The sequence below is a fragment of the Phacochoerus africanus genome, chromosome 9 (genome assembly GCF_016906955.1).
Source record: "Phacochoerus africanus isolate WHEZ1 chromosome 9, ROS_Pafr_v1, whole genome shotgun sequence".
Lineage (NCBI taxonomy): Eukaryota > Metazoa > Chordata > Mammalia > Artiodactyla > Suidae > Phacochoerus > Phacochoerus africanus.
In genome coordinates, this window is record NC_062552.1 from 4,723,591 (window position 1) to 4,744,619 (window position 21,029).

Consider the following 21,029-nt stretch of genomic DNA (forward strand, 5'->3'; position numbering starts at 1 on the left):
AATTAACTACTGCTAAAAAAAAAAAAAAAGTCCCGCCTTTTGTGTGAATGAAAGCGGGTAAAACCTTAAGAGTCTTACATTATTTAGACGTTTGCAAGCCAGGTCCCGGGTTTTGTTCTCCCCCCATTATCTTCTAAGGATGCACTTACGGACACAGATCAGCTTGACCACAAACCTGCGTTCCTTTCTCTCTGGTAACCAGTGTCCTGGTTATAGATCAGGTTGCTCTTCACTAAGCCGGAGAAACTAGTTCCAAGGAAAGTGGGATTTTATCTAATAAACTTAGAGCAAATGTATTGATTTTACAGCTATAAATGATGCCGTCCAAAACGGTAATAAATTACTTCAAGTGTATCTGGAAATGACACCAGTTTACTAAAATCTCATAGAAACGAGGTGTACTGCCAAGTCCATGGGCTAAAAGATGACACTCAGTACACTAACTGAGAGCACCGAGGCGAGTGCACCGCAAGAGGCGACGGTGTGCGAGCCTCATGAACCGCTCGCTCAGCGACTGCCGCGCCTCCAGGGTCACAGCCACGAAGGGACGGTCCCACGTCCCCACCTCTTCCTCCCCACAGAGCCCAGACTCTCGACTCCTGGTTCCTGCACTGCCAATTCACCTTTAAGCCTGGCTTTAAAAAATTTTTTTGTCTTTTCGTCTTTTATAGGGCCACACGCGTGGCACAGGGGTCTCATCGGAGCTGTAGCCACCGACCTACACCAGAGCCACAGCCATGCCAGATCCGAGCCACGTCTGCGACCTACACCACAGCTCACGCCGGATCCTTAACCCACTGAGCGAGGCCAGGGATCGAACCAGAAACCTCGTGGTTCCTAGTCGGATTCATTAACCACTGAGCCACGACGGGAACTCCTAATTTTTTTTTTTTTTTTTAAGATCTAAATTTGCCCTTTCTTCCTATCAAAGTCCTATTTTCTGAAAATTATTTAAAATTAAAAACGACACTAAAGCCAATGTTCCTTCATTCTGATTTTTTTCCCCCCTCAGGCTTCTACCATGGAGGCCCCTTGTCCCTTCCCCCACTGCAAGGGGACAGGGACAGTCCTACAGCAAGTCGCTATGCTAAGACCGTGAAATGGACGATGCAGCTGCACAGCCAAGGTGAGAGCTGTGCGTTAATGGACGCGTCCTTCCTGCCGCACGCCCCAGGGACAGGCTCGATACCCCAGATCCTCAGTTTGTTTTACAGACTCTGGAACCAAGCTGTTCAAAAGGTGAATTGTGAAACCATGATTGGTGTAGCAAATTAATGTATCAGAAACAAAAACATCATCCAAATATTTACATTTTAAAACATTTAAAAAACAGGCTACCTATTAAGTGTGCTTGAACAAACCATGTGTGGAAGTGAATTCCATTCATTATGGAGTTTCTGGGAACACTGAGAGCACAGAGGCCCTGAGAGCTGAGGAATTAAAGAGTTCTCAAGTGTCCCCAATCTCTGCTAAAAAAACACAACATGACACATAACCGCCGAGGTGCTAACGTCACCCCCCCACCCCCCGAAAAGGAAGGGCCCCTGCAGAAGGCAGGTGGCTCAACAGCAGGAAGGCTGGTGCCCTCACTTGGCATGGCCTCGCCACAGAGCCCGTGACACTCTGCAGAGGTCGGGTGAATGTGCCGAACCCCACCTCGCTCCATCACACCCTAGTACCTTCACGAACCTGGACACTCACAGAAATGTTTGGAGAGAGATTCCTTGAAAAGGTGGGGGTCTGAGAGTACATCAAGCAAAAACCAGGCTGGTCCTTGGAGCTCACAGAGCTTTTCCACAATAAACGACTGATCATACAGCCCAATTAAAAACTCAAAGACTTTACAAGTATAGAAAGTTTATAGCTCAGCACTGCCAAGAGAGTTCATTTAACACCTCAGCCCCTACTTGCAAAGCGGTTAACAGCTATACAATAACTTCTGCTTTATTGTCATTGGCTTTGGCTCTGATGTTTAAATACTGAGAACAACCTGGAAAGATGTTTCACTTGTGTGTTCTGTTTGTGTGTGTGTGTGTGTGGGCGCGGGTGCAGGTGGGGATTATAACAAAGTGGGGGCAGGTCATCACGATGAAGACAGGCCAGGAACTGAGTAGCCACTGAAAGTTCATTTACCATCATTTCCTTACAGAGCACACGTGAGAGACTATGGCTTAAGGACAGAGGGAGAAAGCCTCTCATTTGTTCGTGTCGTTTACTCCACGACTTATGCAGTCTGACAACGAGGCCAACCTAACGCGCCGCCTAGGGCAAGGGTCACCAAGAGCAGAGTGAGGAAGTCCAGTTCGGTTCGGTTCTGAGACCTTCAGTGCTTAAAATTTCGGAATCTTTCAGGTTAACACCACCAAAAATCAACAACCCCAAAACCCAAAAGGTCAGATAAAAAACAATGAGTTAACCACCAGAAATGACCCAACTCTTTAACAGATCAGGCCTTGCTGGAATTGTGCTTAGTCTGTAGACCCCAAGGCACCTCTTCTTAAGCAAGATGCTTCTCTGAAGGAGAAACATGATCTCTTAGAAAACCAGGCTGGTCTTACAGTCACTCTGGAGCTATCCCTCGGGTCCGAAAGAACAATGGACAACAACTCAAGAGTCTACAAATGTACCATTTTTTTTCAGAGAGCGCGGGGTCGGTTTTACATACCCAAACTGGAACTGTCAAGTTCCTGGAACTCAGGGGGAAGTCTTCCGAAGGTGCGTATTCTAGCAACAGCAGCAAACACCCAGACAATTCCATTGCTAAAAAGCAGCTATTCCTGTCTGTGCCTTTAGACACTGGTTGTAAAACAGCAGCAACATGCTAATTGTGCCCGCCGTTGGGATTTGAGCTATTCTAAGGAAGAAGCACTGTTTTCTTTGAGCCAGTCTGGGAGGACACCTGCCATCATACTGGACAACCAGGGGGTCTGGGGGGAGACGGTCGGGAAACATCCGAAGAACCAGAGACCAGAGCATGGTGCTCAGCATTCTCAAGGCGCGCTCCGGGCCACCCAACGGGGCGCTGCGAGACCGGCTGCTCACACACATGCACACGCACACACACAGTTTAATGGTTTAAAAAAAACCAGATTTGTTACTTTAGAAAAATAAAAATGCAGTGCATTTTCCACAATATTATCGCCACAGACTCTGATTGCTCAGTCCACACATAAGTAGTAGTTGCCGTCTATGGTGATATGGCTTCTCTGCACTAATTCCCATCAGGCCGAAACACATTAGGGCAGGTTAAGTACAGACCAAATTGTTGCACAAAGAACATTTACTCATCAGATCCCACGGATCTCTTCTGTGCCCGTTTCCTGGGCAACCTTCTTGGTGAAGCTTTATCTGGAAGAAAAGACAACGTTTTAATTTGTCTGTTATACGTGTTCAATTCAAAAGCATTTCCTCCAACTTTACCACGAGGTTCAAAAACCGAACACACACACACACGAGTGAGATCATCTAATAATAAATGTCTCTGACCCAGCACAGGTTTTTTAAGCTATAAACAGTCCTTCAAGAGATAACTTAAAATGAAACTTTACATACTGGAAGGTTGCTAAATAAACTTAAAAACAAGAAAAAAAATGTTTTGGTTAAGTTTGTATGGTGACAGATGGTAACGACTTGGCGTAACGGTCATTTTCCAATGTATAAAACATCATTACATTGTACACCTGGAACTAATACGACGTCAATTAAAAACTTTGCAGAGTTCCCATTGTGGCTCAGAGGGGTAAGAACCCAATTACTATCAATGAGGATGTGGGTTTGACCCCTGGCCTCACTCAGTGGGCTAAAGAAAAAAAAAAAGAAGTGCTCAACTCTCGAGTCTACAAATCACATGAAAACGGACCTCAGTGCTCCTGACAGGTTGGTGATGACGGCGTCTAGGGCCCACGTGCCTAAAACTGAGCATGGAAGCACTTTCTTTCCCCCTGCTTTAAAGGGCCGCACCCACAAGCACATGGAGGTTCCCAGGCTAGAGATCAAATCGGAGCTACAGCTGCCGGCCTACACCACAGCCACAGCAACTCCGGATCTGAGCCACGTCTGTGACCTACACCACAGCTCATGGCAATGCTGGATCCTTAACCCACTGAGGGAGGCCAGGGATCGAACCCGCACCCTCATGGATCCCAGTTGGGTTCATTAACTGCTGAGCCACGAAGGGAACTTCCAGAAGCACCTTTCTGATGAAGAAAGCCTACAAATTTCATCAGATTTTCAAAAATGTTGCACTATGAATTAATGCCTTTTTATTTCTAAATCTTCAAAATAACCAATTACGTTGAATATCTTTCCCTCAAAAAATACTTGCTAATCTAACAGCCACCTGCGTAGACACAGCTGTTACTAGGCAGCTGTGAAACAGTCACTGCTGAGTCCCAAGAAGGCCAATCCCCCTGCAGCAGGTGTTTAAAATACAGCAAAACATGAAAAAGAGCCTCATGAACCTGCCAAAGCCTGTTTGTTCAACACGCACGAATTTCACTCCATCGGTGAGACAGGCTGGTCCAACTTACCTTAACAGCGCATCTACGGCTTCCCGGCCCACCCGTCTAGCCACCGAGTTAAGCAGTGGACACGTGAGACAGAGCGGCCGGCAGTCACTGCGCTCTGGGGACAATGGCTCCAAGTGCCTCAACAGCCTAGAAGCTGCATTTTATTTCACCAACGAGCAGTAACTGAGGTAGCAATGCTCTTCAGTGACCACAGGGAAGGGCCCTCTTCCTACCACTCGCCCCAAAACCCCCAAACTGAAAAACCCTTAAACATGATGTTTCATAGTAAAGAGACGGGGTAGACCCAAAGTGCTTCCCCTGCACATGAATAAAAAAGGATGTTTAAGAAAAGCCACAGATCACACTAAACTACAGTCAAGTCCTAACGCACTGCAACATTTTTCATTTTAGACAACAAAGGCAAAACGTCAGCAGAAAGTTACACAGGCCCCTTTCCCCTTCCTGGGACTGCAAACGGCTTCCCACCTCACCTGGGCCAGGGAAGTACTTCCTAAATAGTCTGCAGATGGATTTTTTTTTTTTTTGTCTTTTTGCTATTTCTTGGGCCGCTCCCGCGGCATATGGAGGTTCCCAGGCTAGGGGTCTAATCGGAGCTGTAGCCCCCGGCCTACGCCAGAGTCACAGCAACGTGGGATCCGAGCCGCGTCTGCAACCTACACCACAGCTCACGGCAACGCCGGATCGTTAACCCACTGAGCAAGGGCAGGGACCGAACCCGCAACCTCATGGTTCCTAGTCGGATTCGTTAACCACTGCGCCACGACGGGAACTCCTCCTGCAGATAGATTTTTAATGACTTACGTGTCACAAGTTTTCTATCAGACCCCTGACCAAAGTCAAACTACGCAGAGGACTTCATATTCAGAAGCTTCTGACTAAGGCTTGGCTACGCACACGTGTGGTATTTGCAAAGATCCTGATTTGCTATTAAAATCCGCTAACCTGACACCACAGTTCCAAGGCCTCGGGGAAGCTGAAGCGCGCGGCTCTGAAACACCACGTGCAGGAAGCGGGGTTGAGAGACCGCCTCAAACCACCCCTCCTCCCCCGCGAGGAGCGGCACTGAGCCCCTTGCTCCCTGACCATCAACACGTCTCCCAGTTTCTCCCCTCCGCCCTCAGACATGCAGAGTCCACGTCCTTTCTCTGAAAGAAATGGGCTATTTTTTTTGCTTTTCTTTGGCATTTGGAGTTCCCAGGCCAGGAAGGATCAGACCCCAGCTGCAGTTGTGACCCACTCATGGCCATGCCAGGGATCAAACCTACATCCCAGCGCTGCAGAGACACCACCTCCCATTGTGCCACGGCAGGAACTCCAGAAATGGCTTTTTTCTACATTACCTTCACTGTGGCTTAACCCCTTCACTCTAAAAAATCATGTTCTAAGACAGGGGTTCAAGTGCCATCTGGATGAGCAGCTTCCAAATCACCTGCCAGGATGCAAATCCTTGGTCTCACCCAGGTCTGCTCACCTGGAAGGGCTCTGGGGTGGGGCCCTGAACTTACTAACAAGCAGCCCAGGTGACGCCGGTGAACGCTAAGCTGGAGGAGAACTGCCCTGAGGAATCCAGTACAAGGGAAAAAACACAAGGGTGCAAAATTACTGCTATAACTGAACTGAAAACATCAACAGGATTTCACGATTCGAAAAAATGTTATTTTCTAGCTCAGTTCAAGGAAGAGGCCTAGAAATGTCGTTTAGTATCTAGATTTTCATTTCTACTATCCAGGGGTCCTTGGAGAAACAGCTGGCCCCCTGAGTAGAGTTGAGAAAACACACAAACGTTGGATTATCTTGTTGAGCCAGCATATAAGGGATCATTCAAAGATCAAAAGAAATGATTGGATGAGGTTCAAAAACCAGCGGCCGAAACTGTAATTATCTGAACATCAGGAATTCCCGCTGTGGCTTGGCTGTGACGAACCGGACTAGGATCCATGAGGATGCGTTGAGGGTTCAATCCCTGGCCTCGTTCAGTGGGTTAAGGATCCGGCATTGACCTGAGCTGAGTTGTAGGCTGCAGATGTGCCTCGGATCCTGCGTTGCTGTGGCTGTGGCGCAGGCCAGCAGCTGTAGCTCCCATTAGACCACTAGCCTGGGAACCTCCATGTGCCGCATGTGCAGCCCTAAAAATAGGCAACAACGGCAAAAATCTGAGCATCAAAAAGAAATAGTTGACTAAAACACACTAATTCCATGAAAACCCAAACCTGCCTAGGAAAAGCACGAAACAGAAGAAAATGAGAGAAAACTCATTTGTCAGCATTTGTTTGCAGGCTCCTTTGAGAATTGGAAAATAAAGCAAAGAGGTAAGCACTTGTCCTGCTTCTGCAGTGGGCACTGTCCCTCAGGGTGACCAGAAAGCCCCAGCTGATTCGGGCAGGTGCTACCTCACAGGAGAATGGCAGTTAAAACCAAAGGCAGGGCACCTGGAAATCCTCATTTACGAAAACCTCACAAACACTGAAGCAGACCAGGAGCGTCGACCGGTGACACCAACGCAACACTGCAAAGAAACTTCCAGGCTGCCAGCAGAAAGACCCAGCCTTCCTGGCTGCACGGCGACCAGCCTAATCCAGGGCTCAGTGTAGCAGCGCTGACGATGGGGCCATTAGACCCTGTTTCTAGATGTGACACAGCAACTACTTAGGAGCTCTGATGCCTGTGATCAGCCAAAAATGACAAACTTAAACCTAACCCAGCCTACAGATTTATTTTCTGGTTTATATAAATTTTAGCTAAAAGACACGAGGAGGAAACAATCAGACAAACCTGGAAGGTGGGACTTTTTACAGACTCAACCCTCAGCAGCATCGGCCCCTCCTGGGAGCTCGCTGGATGCGGCCCTTGGCTGCAGCCCAGGGCTACCGAAGCCCAAGCTCCCCCATGGGGCTCCTCACAGCGAGGTCTGCACGCCCTGCCCCTGCCCCTGCCCCTGCCCCTGCCCCTGCCCCTGCCCCTATGGCACAAGCAGCCCCTCTCTCGAGCTGCTTTCAATTAAAGGGACTTAAGGGCTAACACCAGAGGCAATGCATCATCCTAGGTTGTAAAACCAGTTGTAAAGATTTTTTTGTCTTTTTAGGGCCACACCCTCAGCACATGGAGGTTCTCAGGCTGAGGGTCCAATCGGAGCTGTAGCCACCAGCCTACGCCAGAGCCACAGCCACAGGGATCCAAGTCATGTCTGCGACCTACACCACAGCTCACAGCAACGCCGGATCCTTAACCCACTGAGCAAGGCCAGGGATCGAACCTGAAACCTCATGGATACTAACTGGGTTGTTACCTGAGTCACACTGGGAACTACAGTGATATTTTAAACAACTGGAGAAATTTCAACATGGACTAGTTATTATACGAATTATTAATAATTATGTAAATGTGATGTTATTTCTGTCAGGAAAACGTTACTTTTTTGCAAATTAAAATATTTCAGAGGCAGTGTATCATCTTATCTGCAGAGAGGAAAAAGCACTCTAAAAGCAAGCAGTGGTTTTTGCTAACTAACTACACTGACTTTTTTGTACACTTGTTTCTCCTTAACCCCTTGGCCCCGGTTTCGCAAACTCTCAGGACTCCTTAGATTACACAGGATGTGGTTCCACCTGGGACTCCCAGGGTTCCCTCGGAAGTAATAATACTGAGAAAGGACTGTGATTATGTGAGAGGGCAATGTGTGCCTTCCAGCTATTTTCAGATTCCAAAATCAATTAACAAACCACAAGCTTATTAGCTCAAGGTTGTCTAGGAGTTCCACTGTTGTTTAAGAAGTTTTTTCAAAACAAGGGATTTCATCTAAATCGGGAAAAGAGGGAGTTCCCCTGTGGCACAGCAGGTTAAGGATCTGGCATTGTCACTGGGGCTGCTTGGATCCCTGGCCTGGGAACTCCCACATACCACAGGCATGGCCAAAAAAAAAGTCCCATAATTTTATATATAAGAATAATCATTACAGTTTTAATTTTAAGAGCTAAAAATCTGGAAATAACAAACATCCTTCAGTATGGAACAAGCTTAATCCTGACACTCTTCTGCAAAAGAATGCTATGTAGTTACTAAAAAGAACGAGGTAAATTTATAAGTAATTATCACAAAAAGCTACCCAAGGCATGAGAGTTCAGGTGGGAGAACTGTGTGCTTCGTGATGCCAGTTGTGCAAACACAGGAACAACAGACTCACACGCTGACGCGCGCTGGGAAAATGCTAGGACACATAAGCAATGACTGATCACGGAAAAAGGGATTGGCAGAGGCGGGAGTTGATCTTAGTTTTTCACTCCCTTTTTTAAACGATGAGGCCATACTACTTTAAAATAAATGTTTTTTAAAAGTCTATTTAGGAGTTCCCACTGTGGCGCAGTGGAAATGAATCTGACTAGGAACCATGAGGTTGCGGGTTTGATCCCTGGTCCCGCTCAGTGGGTTAAGGACCCGGCGTTGCTGTGAGCTGTGGTGTAGGTCACAGATGAGGCTCAGATCTGGTGTGGCTGTGGCTGTGGTGTAGGTCGGCAGCTACAGCTCCGACTGGACCCCTAGCCTGGGAACCTCCATATGCCGCGGGTGTGGCCCTAAAAAGATAAAAGACAAACAAATAAATAAAAGTCTATATTTACAGGAAGTTCCCTTGTGGCACAGGTCGCAACTGTGGCGTGGGTTGAGCCTCTGGCCCGGGAACTTCCATATGCCACAGTTGAGCCTATTTAATTAATCAATGTATTTACAACTGGAGGGAAAAAACACATTCTTCTACAAAGATGAGCATTTAACCACTTGCCTATGCAATAAAACTGAACTATACATTAGGCAAACTATCAGGCAGTATTATAAGTTTATTTTTTCAAATACATAGTGGGTAGTTGGCAGTTTTCCTAATATATATAATGCTAGAAAGCTGCTCCATTATTCATTAAACTCACTGTGAAGTATTTACACGCTATACAAGAACCCCCAAAACTGTATCAAACACTGTTAAAAAAATTGCCTCACCTCTTCTACTCTGCACTGAAGCAACAGGAAAGAAAAGACAGGAAAAAAGTTAGGAATACAGAGAATTCACACATTGGTACACAAACTTCAGATCTGGAAGCATTTCTAAATTATACAGTACGCAGAGTAAAAATTTCAAGCGTAAAATTTCAAGCGTTCGCTAATCATTATGAATGCCTGCTAGATTTTGCACAAGCAATGGAAGATGAGTGTTACATAGCATCCACCAAGCACTGTTTGCTAAATCTAAGATACTTAATTTCCATCGAAGAGAAACATTTCTGGCCAAGTTTGTCAGACTTACTGATCTGATTCAAAGTTTCCTGAGGAATCCAACTCATGTCGACATCATTCTGACTGGACGTGCCTGTCTCCACCTTCTGGATGGGCCTCTTGCGCTGAGAACATACGAACATTATTTTCAAAGAGTTCCATTATATTGCTCATGGTAATTTTTAAAAGATCTATCAAGCCACCCACTTAAATATCTTAATAGGTAAGCAAGTTCTCTTCTAGTTCTAAAACACACTCCTCAAGTAATTTTTTAACTAGGCAGGAAATCATGTCTACACCAACTATAAAGAAAGAGTAAATCTTCACAATTAAAGACCTTTTACTCTGCTATAAAGCTTCATGCATTATTATGCAATTGGTAGACCAAATAAGAACTTCTATTTACATAAAGATTTTCTTTCCTTTTGGGAATCAAATCTTTAAAGCATAAATTTATTTCCATATCCCCCAAATTTAGGATGCTGGCAGATTCCTGCATTGTTACTTAATTATACTTAAACAGGTGGTATAGATAAACCAAAATAAAAACAGACAATTTCATTTAAGCTAACAACCTCAGATTTTGTTGAGTATTTATAGCAAAACTGATGGAAAGTGATTCAATTCCACTCTTCAGTCCTACTATTTAAAAAAACAAACATCTTTTTATTTACATAAGAAACAGAATTATACAGTCCAAAAACTGGATTCTGAACAAAGGTAACTGAAAAAGTGGCTTGTACCTAAGATATAAATTTCTAGCAAAAATGCTATTATGAAAATGCGGTAAAGAAAGTTATGGAAATTAACGTTTAAGCTCTAAGAATTCCCCTTTTAAAGATTAAGAGCTTCCTAGTAACATTTACTGCTCGTTTTATATAGATCTGACTGCCCCAATCTATAAAGATTAACCGAAATGCCAAGCATTTATCTGACACAAATCACACTAATAATGAGAGGAACGGTGCAGGGCTTTTGTTGGGTTTCTGGCCAGGAGGGGGAGGAGAGGGCGGTAAGGGTACAGGGGCAGAATTAGTGATGATATTCAGAGACCAGAAACTACCATTACAGCAGGTGGTCCAAAGCTGCCACTGCACGATCCCTAACAGGAAAACAGCATTTTGACTGATCCAACAAATATAGCCAAGTTCATTCATTCTTTTTCAAACGAGGACTCATTTAATTGCTAATTAGGAGTCAGCTCTACGGTTAAGGGTTAAAGCAAAGAGAACCGCTGCGCGGCTTAGAGACAAAATAACATATGCAGGAAGAAGTTTACCAGGAGAATGAACTCTTAGATCCAAGGTAAAGGAGTAGCAGTTCCAGCAGAATTTGGTCCAGGAGGGAGGTAAGGGCCACTCCCTAGGAGGGAGACAAAGGGCCTGACCAGCACCGCTGCAGCAAAGTCTAAACAAAGCCAGGCCACGCAGCCAAGGTCTCTGCCTGAGGTTCTATTTTTACAAAGTAGAACCCGTAAATACGCAATCTCACAGTGAAAGCAGTAAGCCACAAATAACTAGACGGTACTTAGTGCTGTAACAATTTGTGAAATATGGCTGTAAGAGTTCTTTATCTGTATTTACCTTCCTGGATTCTAGGAGTTGATGAAGGCCAACAACAAGCAAGAGCCCAAGACCAGCAAGGAACATATACATGAAGATTCTGAAAACACAAACTGGCTTTAGTTCATAAGAAATACCTCAGCTAATTAAAACTACAATTGTGCTTTAACTCATAAGAATTCTCAATTAATTACAACTATAATTCCAATAAAAATATAAGGTTCCCAAATAATTTGTGGAGAAAAAGAATGAAATGTTTTAAATTCAACTCAGATTCAGGTAATAGCGTTATAAATTTACCTTTACTTTCTCTTTAAGAAGTCAGGCCAGGAGTTCCCATCGTGGCGCAGTGGTTAACGAATCCGACTAGGAACCATGAGGTTGCGGGTTCGGTCCCTGCCCTTGCTCAGTGGGTTAACGATCCGGCGTTGCCGTGAGCTGTGGTGTAGGTCGCAGACGCGGCTCGGATCCTGCGTTGCTGTGGCTCTGGTGTAGGCCGGCAGCTACAGCTCCGATTCGACCCCTAGCCTGGGAACCTCCATATGCCACAGGAGCGGCCCAAGAAATAGCAAAAAGACAAAAAAAAAAAAAAAGAGCATATGATCTAAAATGAATTACTTTATAATTTGTTATACTCAAAACTCCATTAAATGACTGCATTAGGTTTTATCTTCCTCAAATATTAGATTTTGCACAATTTTATTTTAAAATTACTTAGTGACTAAGTATAAGGTGATAAATGATTCATTGTTCACAAAGAACACATTTTTCAAGATAAAATCTTCTGGTGTTCCCGTCATGGCTCACGGGAAACAAATCTGACAAGTACCCATGAGGATGCAGGTTTTGATTCCTGGCCTTGGCCAGGTTAAGGATCTGGCGTTGCCGTGAGCCGTGGTGTAGGTCGCAGACAAGGCTCGGATCCAGTATTGCCGTGGTGGAGGCCGGCAGCTGTGGCTCCAATTCAACCGCTAGCCTGGGAACCTCCACATGCCGAGGGAGGGAAAAAAAAAAGATAAAATCTTCTAATTCATGTTTTCAGAAGCAATTTTTGAGGCCTGCAACTCTGGTGATCAGCTTAAGAGGAAGGGGTGGAAAACAGTTCAAAGAGGGGGAAGAACAAAAAGCCACCTACCTTTTTGAAACAATTTCTTGTTAGTTTTAACTGTCTTTCCTAACTTTGTATTAATAGTTTTAATAATTTGCTCAATCTACACTGTTCCATTTTTACCATTAAAAAAATATGACCGGGAGTTCCCGTCGTGGCGCAGTGGTTAACGAATCCGACTAGCAACCATGAGGTTGCGGGTTCGGTCCCTGCCCTTGCTCAGTGGGTTAAGGATCCGGAGTTGCTGTGAGCTGTGGTGTAGGTTGCAGATGCGGCTCGGATCCCGCATTGCTGTGGCTCTGGCGTAGGCCGGGGGCTACAGCTCCGATTCGACCCCTAGCCTGGGAACCTCCACATGCCGCAGGAGCGGCCCAAAGAAATAGCAAAAAGAAAAAAAAAAAAAAAAAACGACAGAAGCAAGCCTTCCAGTCCTACCTTTTGAGATAAAGATTTACAAATTGCAGCTTTCACTTACGTTTCTCCATCTAACCCATCCTCTCTCTCGATAATTGTAACCGTTTGATTGAAGACAGCATCTTGGAAAACATTGCCCTGTTAAAAAAATCAAATCACAAAAATCTGAAATGCATTGGAAGAATGAAAGCTCACAAGATTTTTTTTTTTTTTGGCCACACCCACGGCATGCCAAAGTTCCCGGGCCAGGGATCGAACCTACCCCAAAGCAGTGACAATGCTGAATCCTTAACCTCTAGGCCACCAGGGAACTCCCCTACAAGATTTCTTAAACTGTTGCCCTAATAATACACTATAGCTTTCCCATCACTTAGGTCAGTAAAACACAACGAAGGCCACGAACAGCACTAATTCAACGTCAGGGACTCAACAGTATGATGATCTGTTCCCCCACAAAATAAAAACGCCTCCAACTTTGCAACAACTGTCTTTCTTTGAATGGGGTGGGAGAAGGCGTGAGAAGCCAGGGAAGTAAAGTAAAAACAGGATAAAATGTGCAGGAAAAAAGCCAAGTCCACAGAATCCTCTTCAACTAGAAGTCGTAGCTTCTGCTCTACATAGTCCTCCAAGAAGGAGATGAAGAGCACGGAACGTACAGTAGCAGCTGCAGTCAGATGGTTTGAATAACCAGGCGTGAACAGAAGTCAAATTCATGTTCCATGCGGACAATGGACTGGAAATCAATTTACACTCCATGACTAGTGACTTCCAAAGACAGCTTTCCGTGCTGGTCTCGAAAATAATCCTGTCACCTCAACACAATTTCAGTTTTCAAATACATGAGACTCTCTGGAACGATACACAGCTGTGTTCAGTGTTTGGTGTGAAGCACGAACGTGGTACTTTTTCAAAACTGTCACTTATTGCTGAACTGTAATGATTTAAGTTTTATTCCAAGATCTTTCATTTAGCATTGCTCTCTTGACAATTCCAAGAGGAAACAAACCCAGTTCAAACTGAAACTGGAACAATATATATGCTTGTTGGATTAAGTTTAATTCTGCTTGAAAACAAGATGAACCATATAATCCTTCAAGTTACTAAACTTAAACTTGAGAAGGCTTAACACACTGCCTGGAAGATAAGGATGAAAAGCCCCTCACCTTCCACTAAGCAGTTTAAAAAAATAAAAGAAAGAAAACCCAATTTCAGCATAAGGAATTTACCTCAGACCTAAGCTAACTATGCTGACACTAGCGTAATGAAAAGGTGGAGTAAGCTTTCAAGAGAGGGTGCAACTTCCTTCCCTGAAAATCTTCTGAAATGGGAATGGTTCAGACGTGCTCTCATTTGAAGGAGGACCTAACAGCTGGCATCCAGAGGCCAGGTCCCAGCAGTCAGTCTACTGGGCTTCCCGCATTCACTCACTGGACACACACGTGCTGCAGACAGTAAATATTCTAAGAAGGACAAGGGAACCTCTACCAGGCTACTTGGTTCTCATAAACCATAAACCTTACTAATACCCTAAAAACATTTGGTTGTATCTTATCTACAAGTATATAAAATGATGGAAAAGTAGGAGTTCTTCCATTGTGGCACAGCAACACAGCAAAGACGAATCAGACTAGGAACCACGAGGGTGCAGGTTCGATCCCTGGCCTGGCTCAGCGGGTTGAAGATCCGGCATTGCCGTGAGCGGCGGTGTTAGGTCGCAGATGCAGCTTGGATCTGGTGTGGCTGTGGCGTAGGCCGGCAGCAACAGCTCCAATTAGATTCCTAACCTGGGAACCTCCATATGCTGCAGGTGCAGCCCTAAAAAGACAAAGGCAAAAAAATAAAATAAAACGATGGAAAAAATCACAGAAAGTCCTTCATATGTACAAATAAAGGCAGCAAAAAGGGGCAAAATGCAAGCAAGAAAAAGAGGTACAAAAGTCAACATACATATCTAAGCAGCAGATCCCACTGTGTGGCTCACTGTTCCTTCTCCTCTCAAGATCCAGCTGGGGTCACTTGCACTGTCCTACACCTGCCCTCAGCTCTAGGAGGCATCGCTCCTGCTGGATGCTGCCTGTTTTTCTGGATTACAGACTTGAACACAGAGCTGAGCAATTGATCTTGGCCTCCCTGCTGCCTATCAGTCTCAGCCACAACAAGGCACTTGAATAAATAAATAAAAGAATATTCATTCAACAACGTCGACTGTCTATTCATCCCTAACCTTAAAAAAAAAAAAAAAGGCTTAGAGGGCCTTACGTTCAGATCTTTGTAGTTGAGGTTGATGACCAGACCAAAGGGCCGCCCGCCCATGGGCTCCGCAGGGATGAAGGAGTACTCAAAGGTGGCCTGTCTCTGCGGCGGCACGACAGTGTTCAGGGGAAGCGCCGTGAAGTTCTGGATGTAAAACTGGTAGTCTTGAGGATAACGGAAGGAGGCGTCCAGAGATTCAACGATGAAGTCTTCTGTACCCTTATTCGTGAAGCCCACCAGGAACTTGACAATGTTATTTGCCGGAAAGTCTAGGAAACGAAAAGGGACAGGAAGATTAGAAACATTCAATGGGCACAAACAAGCCGACATCACCAATGGATTCGGCCCCCGTCCGCTACGCATGGACCTGGTTGAGAACCCCTTTCGGTAGAGCCATCACCCACCAACCAGCAACTGATCAGAGTCTGCATACAAGTGGGAACCCTTGTCTGCAGGCTGGCATTCCAACCTAAGAGCTGAACTGACAGTTCCCATTGTGGCGCAGCGGAAACGAATATGACTAGGAACCATGTGGTTGCAGGTTCGACCCCTGCCTTGCTCAGTGGGTTAAGGATCTGGCATTGCCGTGAGCTGTGGTGTAGGTTGCAGACATGGCTTGAATCGGCTGTGGCTGTGGGGTAGGCCAGAAGCTGCAGCTCCGATTCAACCCTTAGCCTGGGAACCTCCACATGCTGAGGGTGCGGTCCAAAAAAAAAAAAAAGAGCTGAACTGAGCACCCCGACTTCAGACCAGATCACTCCCAAGTCATGTATCAAACGAGGAGCTGGGTACTTTCAGCGCTAAGATCACCCTGCAGTGGAGCTGCAGGACTTGGTGAAGTCACCTTCACCTCCACTCAGTACGGACTCGGTGCAGACAATGGAGAGAATGACAGAAGGAGAAATCTAATCTAAGAGGCTCATCCGGAAGCCGTAACCTGCTAGAAAGTGACAGAACCAGCTGGGCACTCCTCATCTATTTAAGCAATTAGTCAAAATGCAAATTCGAAGAGCCAAGGAGGCAGCTACAAAATTAAGTGGGAAAAAAAAAGTGTCTCAATCAAATCACACTTTCTGTCGGTGCTGAGTTGAAATGAACATGGGAATAAAACAGAGCTTGAGAAGACCAAGAAAATGAGTAACCTCACAAAGTCCTGAGTAAATATCCTGTGGCCCACAGAGCTGTTTCACTCATCACAGCACAGGCTCCGGAGTCACAGACCCGGGTCTGAACCCTGTCTTCACAGTCTGTTCACTGAGTCCATCCGGGCAGGTCCTAACTTCCCCAAACCTCTGTTTAACAAGAACTAACTCTCCTCTTAGGGGAGAGGAGCTAATACACGCACGGACTGTCAGGACTGAAACACGCCCACAAAATATTGGGAATAGTGCCTGCTGCCCAGCTCTCAATAAACATAAGCCATGAGCTAATTTTCTTTTACTGCAATGTTAGCTCGAAGCAAAGCCTAATTGTGAAGACTGAATATCTCACCAATGTTTACATTCAAAAGGTTACTTTACTGCGCAGTTTTAAAAGTTTAAAAACAGTATATTTCAAAGGGACACTTAATTTCTAGTTAAAATGGATAGCATTTATTTTCCCCCTTAGGTTGAATGCAAGAAGTGCAACCTTACAGATAGGGGTATTCATACACACAAGACAATTTTCTCCTGAAATATGTCTACACTATACTTGCAAAATAAAGACCTCACTTAATCATTACTAACGCTTCCCCCCAAAGTGAGCTTGTCATTTAAAAACTTCCTCTAACTGAATTAAACCCAACCTCCTCTCTCACCTTCTCCCTTCACAAACAGGATGGTGGTATCTGCACTGGGTGAAGCTTCAGGTTCACCAGATACATCTTCTTCCTCTTTATCTTCAGCCTAAGAAAACCATTAAGAACAGGTTACCACGGGCTGGGTCGGGGCAGGGACACACACACATCACATGAGTAACGACTTCATGAGATTTGGGGAGTTCCCGTCGTGGCTCAGTGGTTAACGAATCCGACTAGGAACCATGAGGTTTCGGGTGCAATTCCTGGCCTTGCTCAGTGGGTTAAGGATCCGGCGTTGCTGTGGCTGTGGTGTAGGCCGGCGGCTGTGGCTCCGATTCTACCCCTAGCCTGGGAACCTCCATATGCCATGGGAGCGGCCCGAGAAATGGCAAAAAAACCCCAAAAAACAAAAAACAAGATTTGGGACAAAACATACTGCTTCAAGGCTGTGCTGGGATTAGTATGGAATTATCAATTAAACTAAATCTTCAAGAGCAGTGCATCTCAACTAGTAATGTGGGGTTCCCGTTGTGGCTCAGATCCCTGGGTTTACTCAGTAGGTTACGGATCCGGCAGCTACAGCTCCGATTCAACCACTAGCCCGGGAACTTCCATGTGCAGCAGGTGCGGCCCTAAAAAGGCAACCAGTAATGAGCATCCGACCCCCCCACCCCCCGAGCCCCTGCAGCTATGCCTCAGGTCCAGGGTAAAGCCTGAGAGTCTATTTCTAACATACACCCAGGAAATGCTGACCAAGCCAGTATCTGAACCTCTTTGAATTCCTTGGTTCTAGAGTGTGGGTTGGTAAATTTTCTGTAAAGTTTGAAAGAAGTTTAAAAACAGTATTTTTCAAAGAGACATTTAATTTTTAATTAAAATGGATGGCATTTATTTTCCTTCTTAAAGGCCAGAAATACTTCTGTCCAGGAAAAGAAAAGGTCTCCCAATGAGCCCCCACCCTCTCCAAAGAAGGGCGAAGGAAACAAGACTCTGACTGGAGGAGGTGCTGGCCCGAGAACTCAGTGTCAAGTATTTTTGGCTTTGGAAACCACGAGGTCCCTGTCGCAACACTTCAACTGCGGCAGCAGCATGAAAGCAGCCAGAGTCGCCGCACAGAAGACGGGGCAGGGCTGCCTCCGGTCTGCAGTCCCACTGTGTTGGCCCCAGTTCTAGGGCCTGGTTATCATCAAGCTTTCCATCCTAATTAACAAAACAATTTCCCTGTGAGAAGTCATCCCACAACTCACACAACGGGGTAGAAATAGTTTTTTAAAAGAACGTGACCAGGGAAATACTAGGGTGGAAATGTGCTAAAATTCCAATAGACTCGCACAGGTTGGTGCATTTACTAGTAAGCACTGAATTGCACACTTAAAACAAGCAAATATGATGAAACATAAATTACATTTCAATAAAGTTGTTTTTAAAAATGTCAACAAATATTACATAAAAATTGTAAACCCCAGTGTAGCACTTGCCCGGGGTTAGAGAGAATCACAGATACCGATGTACCTGAGGTGTCCAGGCCCTTAAAAAATGGAGATGCTTAAGGGCACTGCTGCTTTACTGGCATTTAACTTTTCATTTATACACCCTCTCCCAACAGACCTCTCGGAAGCAAAGACTGTCTTACATTTTAAAAATTTCCTGTACCCAGCTCACATGCTTAAGACAAGGTACTCAAAACATATGTTCGTTGACTGAGCAAAGTATAACTTATATTTAAAATATCTTTAATGAGGGAGTTTCTTTTGTGGCTCAGTGGAAACGAATCTGACTAGCATCCATGAGGATGCAAGTTCGAGTCCTGGCCTCGCTCAGTGGGTTAAGGATCCGGCGCTGGCGTGAGCTGTGGTGTAGGCTGCAGACAAGGCTCAGATCCAGCGTTGCTGTGGCTGTGGTGTAGCAGTTGGTAGCTCCGATTTGACCCCCTAGCCTGGGAACCTTCGTATACTACAGGTGCAGCCCTAAAAAGCAATAAATAAATATCTTTTGATACCTGGTTTCCTACTTTTGGAAAGACAGTCCCACAAGCTGGAAAAGAGATCAGAGACAGAAGGTAGAAACAAACTGTTAAGAAAAAGAAGATAAACCTGAGAAACTGTTAAAGAACAATCATACCTCAGATTTGACTGATAGGTTGTGGAATACGAAGAAATGAAGGCAAGCAGGTAAAAGCGTGAAGCTCTGGAGCCGCATCAAAGCAGGAAGTACTCATGAGGGTAAGATGGACGGGAAGTGCCAGTCCGCTTGGACACGTAAAACTCGGGGTACTTATGGACTATCCAGACGTGCTCCCCTGCAAAGAGCTGGAGACAGAGGTCTGGCCCTCAGGCAGGGAGGGTTAGAGACGAGCCCGGAAGTGATCAGTGGAAGGTCACGGTCCTTAAAACCACAGGTGTCATCAGCATTGAGGGAGTGAGTGGAGCAAGAGAAGGTGAGCGAGATGAAGCAGCAGGCACCGAACACAGCAAACCAAGGAGGAAGGCGCCCCAGAAGCCCATGCGGGGAGCTCGAGAAGGGGTGCCCCTCCGATGCTACAGGGGACAAGCAGGGAAACGAGGGAGAACAGGCCAGGAATCTGGCACTTAAGTCACTGGTGTCTCGGCAAGAAGAGTTTTACTAGATACACACCAACCACCATCAGAGAACAAACTTGAAAGGAGCAGAAGAGAAAACCCTATAGTTCACCCTTCAACAAGCCTGCTGGTAAAAAGAAAACATGTGAGAGCTCCCGCTGTAGCGCGGCGGAAACCAGTCCAACTAGGAACCATTAGGTTGTGGGTTCAATCCCTGGCCTCACTCAGTGGGTTAAGGATCTGGCATTGCTGTGAGCTGTGGTGTAGGCCAGTGGCTACAGCTCCGATTCGACCCCTAGCCTGGGAACCTCCATATGCTGCAGGTGCGGCCCTAAAGAGCTTGTTTAAAAAAAAAAAAAAAAAAAAATTTTTTTTGCTTAAAAAAAAAAAGAAAAAAGAGGAGTTCCCGTCGTGGCGCAGTGGTTAACGAATCCGACTAGGAACCATGAGGTTGCGGGTTCGGTCCCTGCCCTTGCTCAGTGGGTTAACGATCCGGCGTTGCCGTGAGCTGTGGTATAGGTCGCAGACGCGGCTCGGATCCCGTGTTGCTGTGGCTCTGGTGTAGGCCGGCAGCTACAGCTCCGATTCAACCCCTAGCCTGGGAACCTCCATATGTCGCAGGAGTGGCCCAAGAAATAGCAAAAAAGACAAAAAAAGAAAAAGAAAAAAGAAAACAAAACATGTAAACCCTGAGGTAGAGGAGCACAGAGCAGAGAGGAAGCACGTTTACAGCTTAACAGAATCAAATCACTGAGAAGGATCAATGCTTGAAGTTACCGGAAGAAAGAGTAACAGACAGGACCCCGTAGGATGTGTGAGAGAAGGCGGCTGGAGGGCCAGCCTCAGAAGAGACCAAGGATGACTCACTGTAAAGGAGAGACGTAGAAAAGACGGGTGAATAAATAATCAGAAGCAGAATGTAGAAAATGTGACAGCTCACACTTGACGGCCTTCATTTTCTGACATCAAAGGCAATGATGCTGCTAAGACGTCTCAGACAATTGATTGTGGAGTTTAAAAGTGGCTAAAAAAAATTCTGCATAGGATAAATCACGGAAGTCCGAGAGAGGAGAAAGAAAATAAAATTAGCTAGAAGCATGCTGCAATAATCCTGATTCCAGCCCAAGGTTCTTCCTGTCATGCTACAGTATAATAGTAAAAGTCTCAGAGCTAGAGGTTTCTCAGACACCTTCCCCACGCCTCCGCCTTTCCACGGAACCCGTCTTAGACATCCTTCCTGCCTGCGCCTCACGGCCCGCCACCAGAACGCATACACATCGTCCCAGGAACAGAAAACCACACGAGAGCAGAGAGAGCATCCTGTCTGCTCACCCGTGCTTCCAGAACAGTGCCCGGCCCAGAGCAGGAACGCGACAAATACTTGCCCATTGAGTGAAGGAAAGAGAGAGAGGGAACCTAGGACTCAGAGAGCTGAGCTCTCCGGGGTCGGAAAGCTAAGCAGTCTGTGTCCCTAACCCACCGACAAATGGTCCAGGGGTCCCACTACACTGTACCCTGACTCTGCTCATATCATTCTGAATTGTT

The 21,029-nt window shown here is 45.7% G+C and overlaps 1 protein-coding gene across 2 annotated transcripts in view; it reads right to left on the reverse strand.

The window, feature by feature from the left end:
• Positions 1-21,029, reverse strand: part of SSR1 (signal sequence receptor subunit 1) — a 33,238-nt gene that overhangs the window by 9,180 nt on the left and 3,029 nt on the right. The window contains exons 3-8 of one of the 2 annotated variants that reach the window (XM_047797765.1): positions 16,924-17,011; positions 15,132-15,394; positions 12,934-13,010; positions 11,372-11,450; positions 9,820-9,913; positions 3,285-3,348 (exon numbers count right to left, since the gene is read on the reverse strand). In XM_047797765.1, the coding sequence (XP_047653721.1) occupies positions 3,285-3,348; positions 9,820-9,913; positions 11,372-11,450; positions 12,934-13,010; positions 15,132-15,394; positions 16,924-17,011 (665 nt within the window). Of the gene's footprint in view, positions 1-1,290; positions 3,349-9,819; positions 9,914-11,371; positions 11,451-12,933; positions 13,011-15,131; positions 15,395-16,923; positions 17,012-21,029 lie in introns of those variants that run through there. The other variant, XM_047797766.1, reaches the window with a different exon arrangement.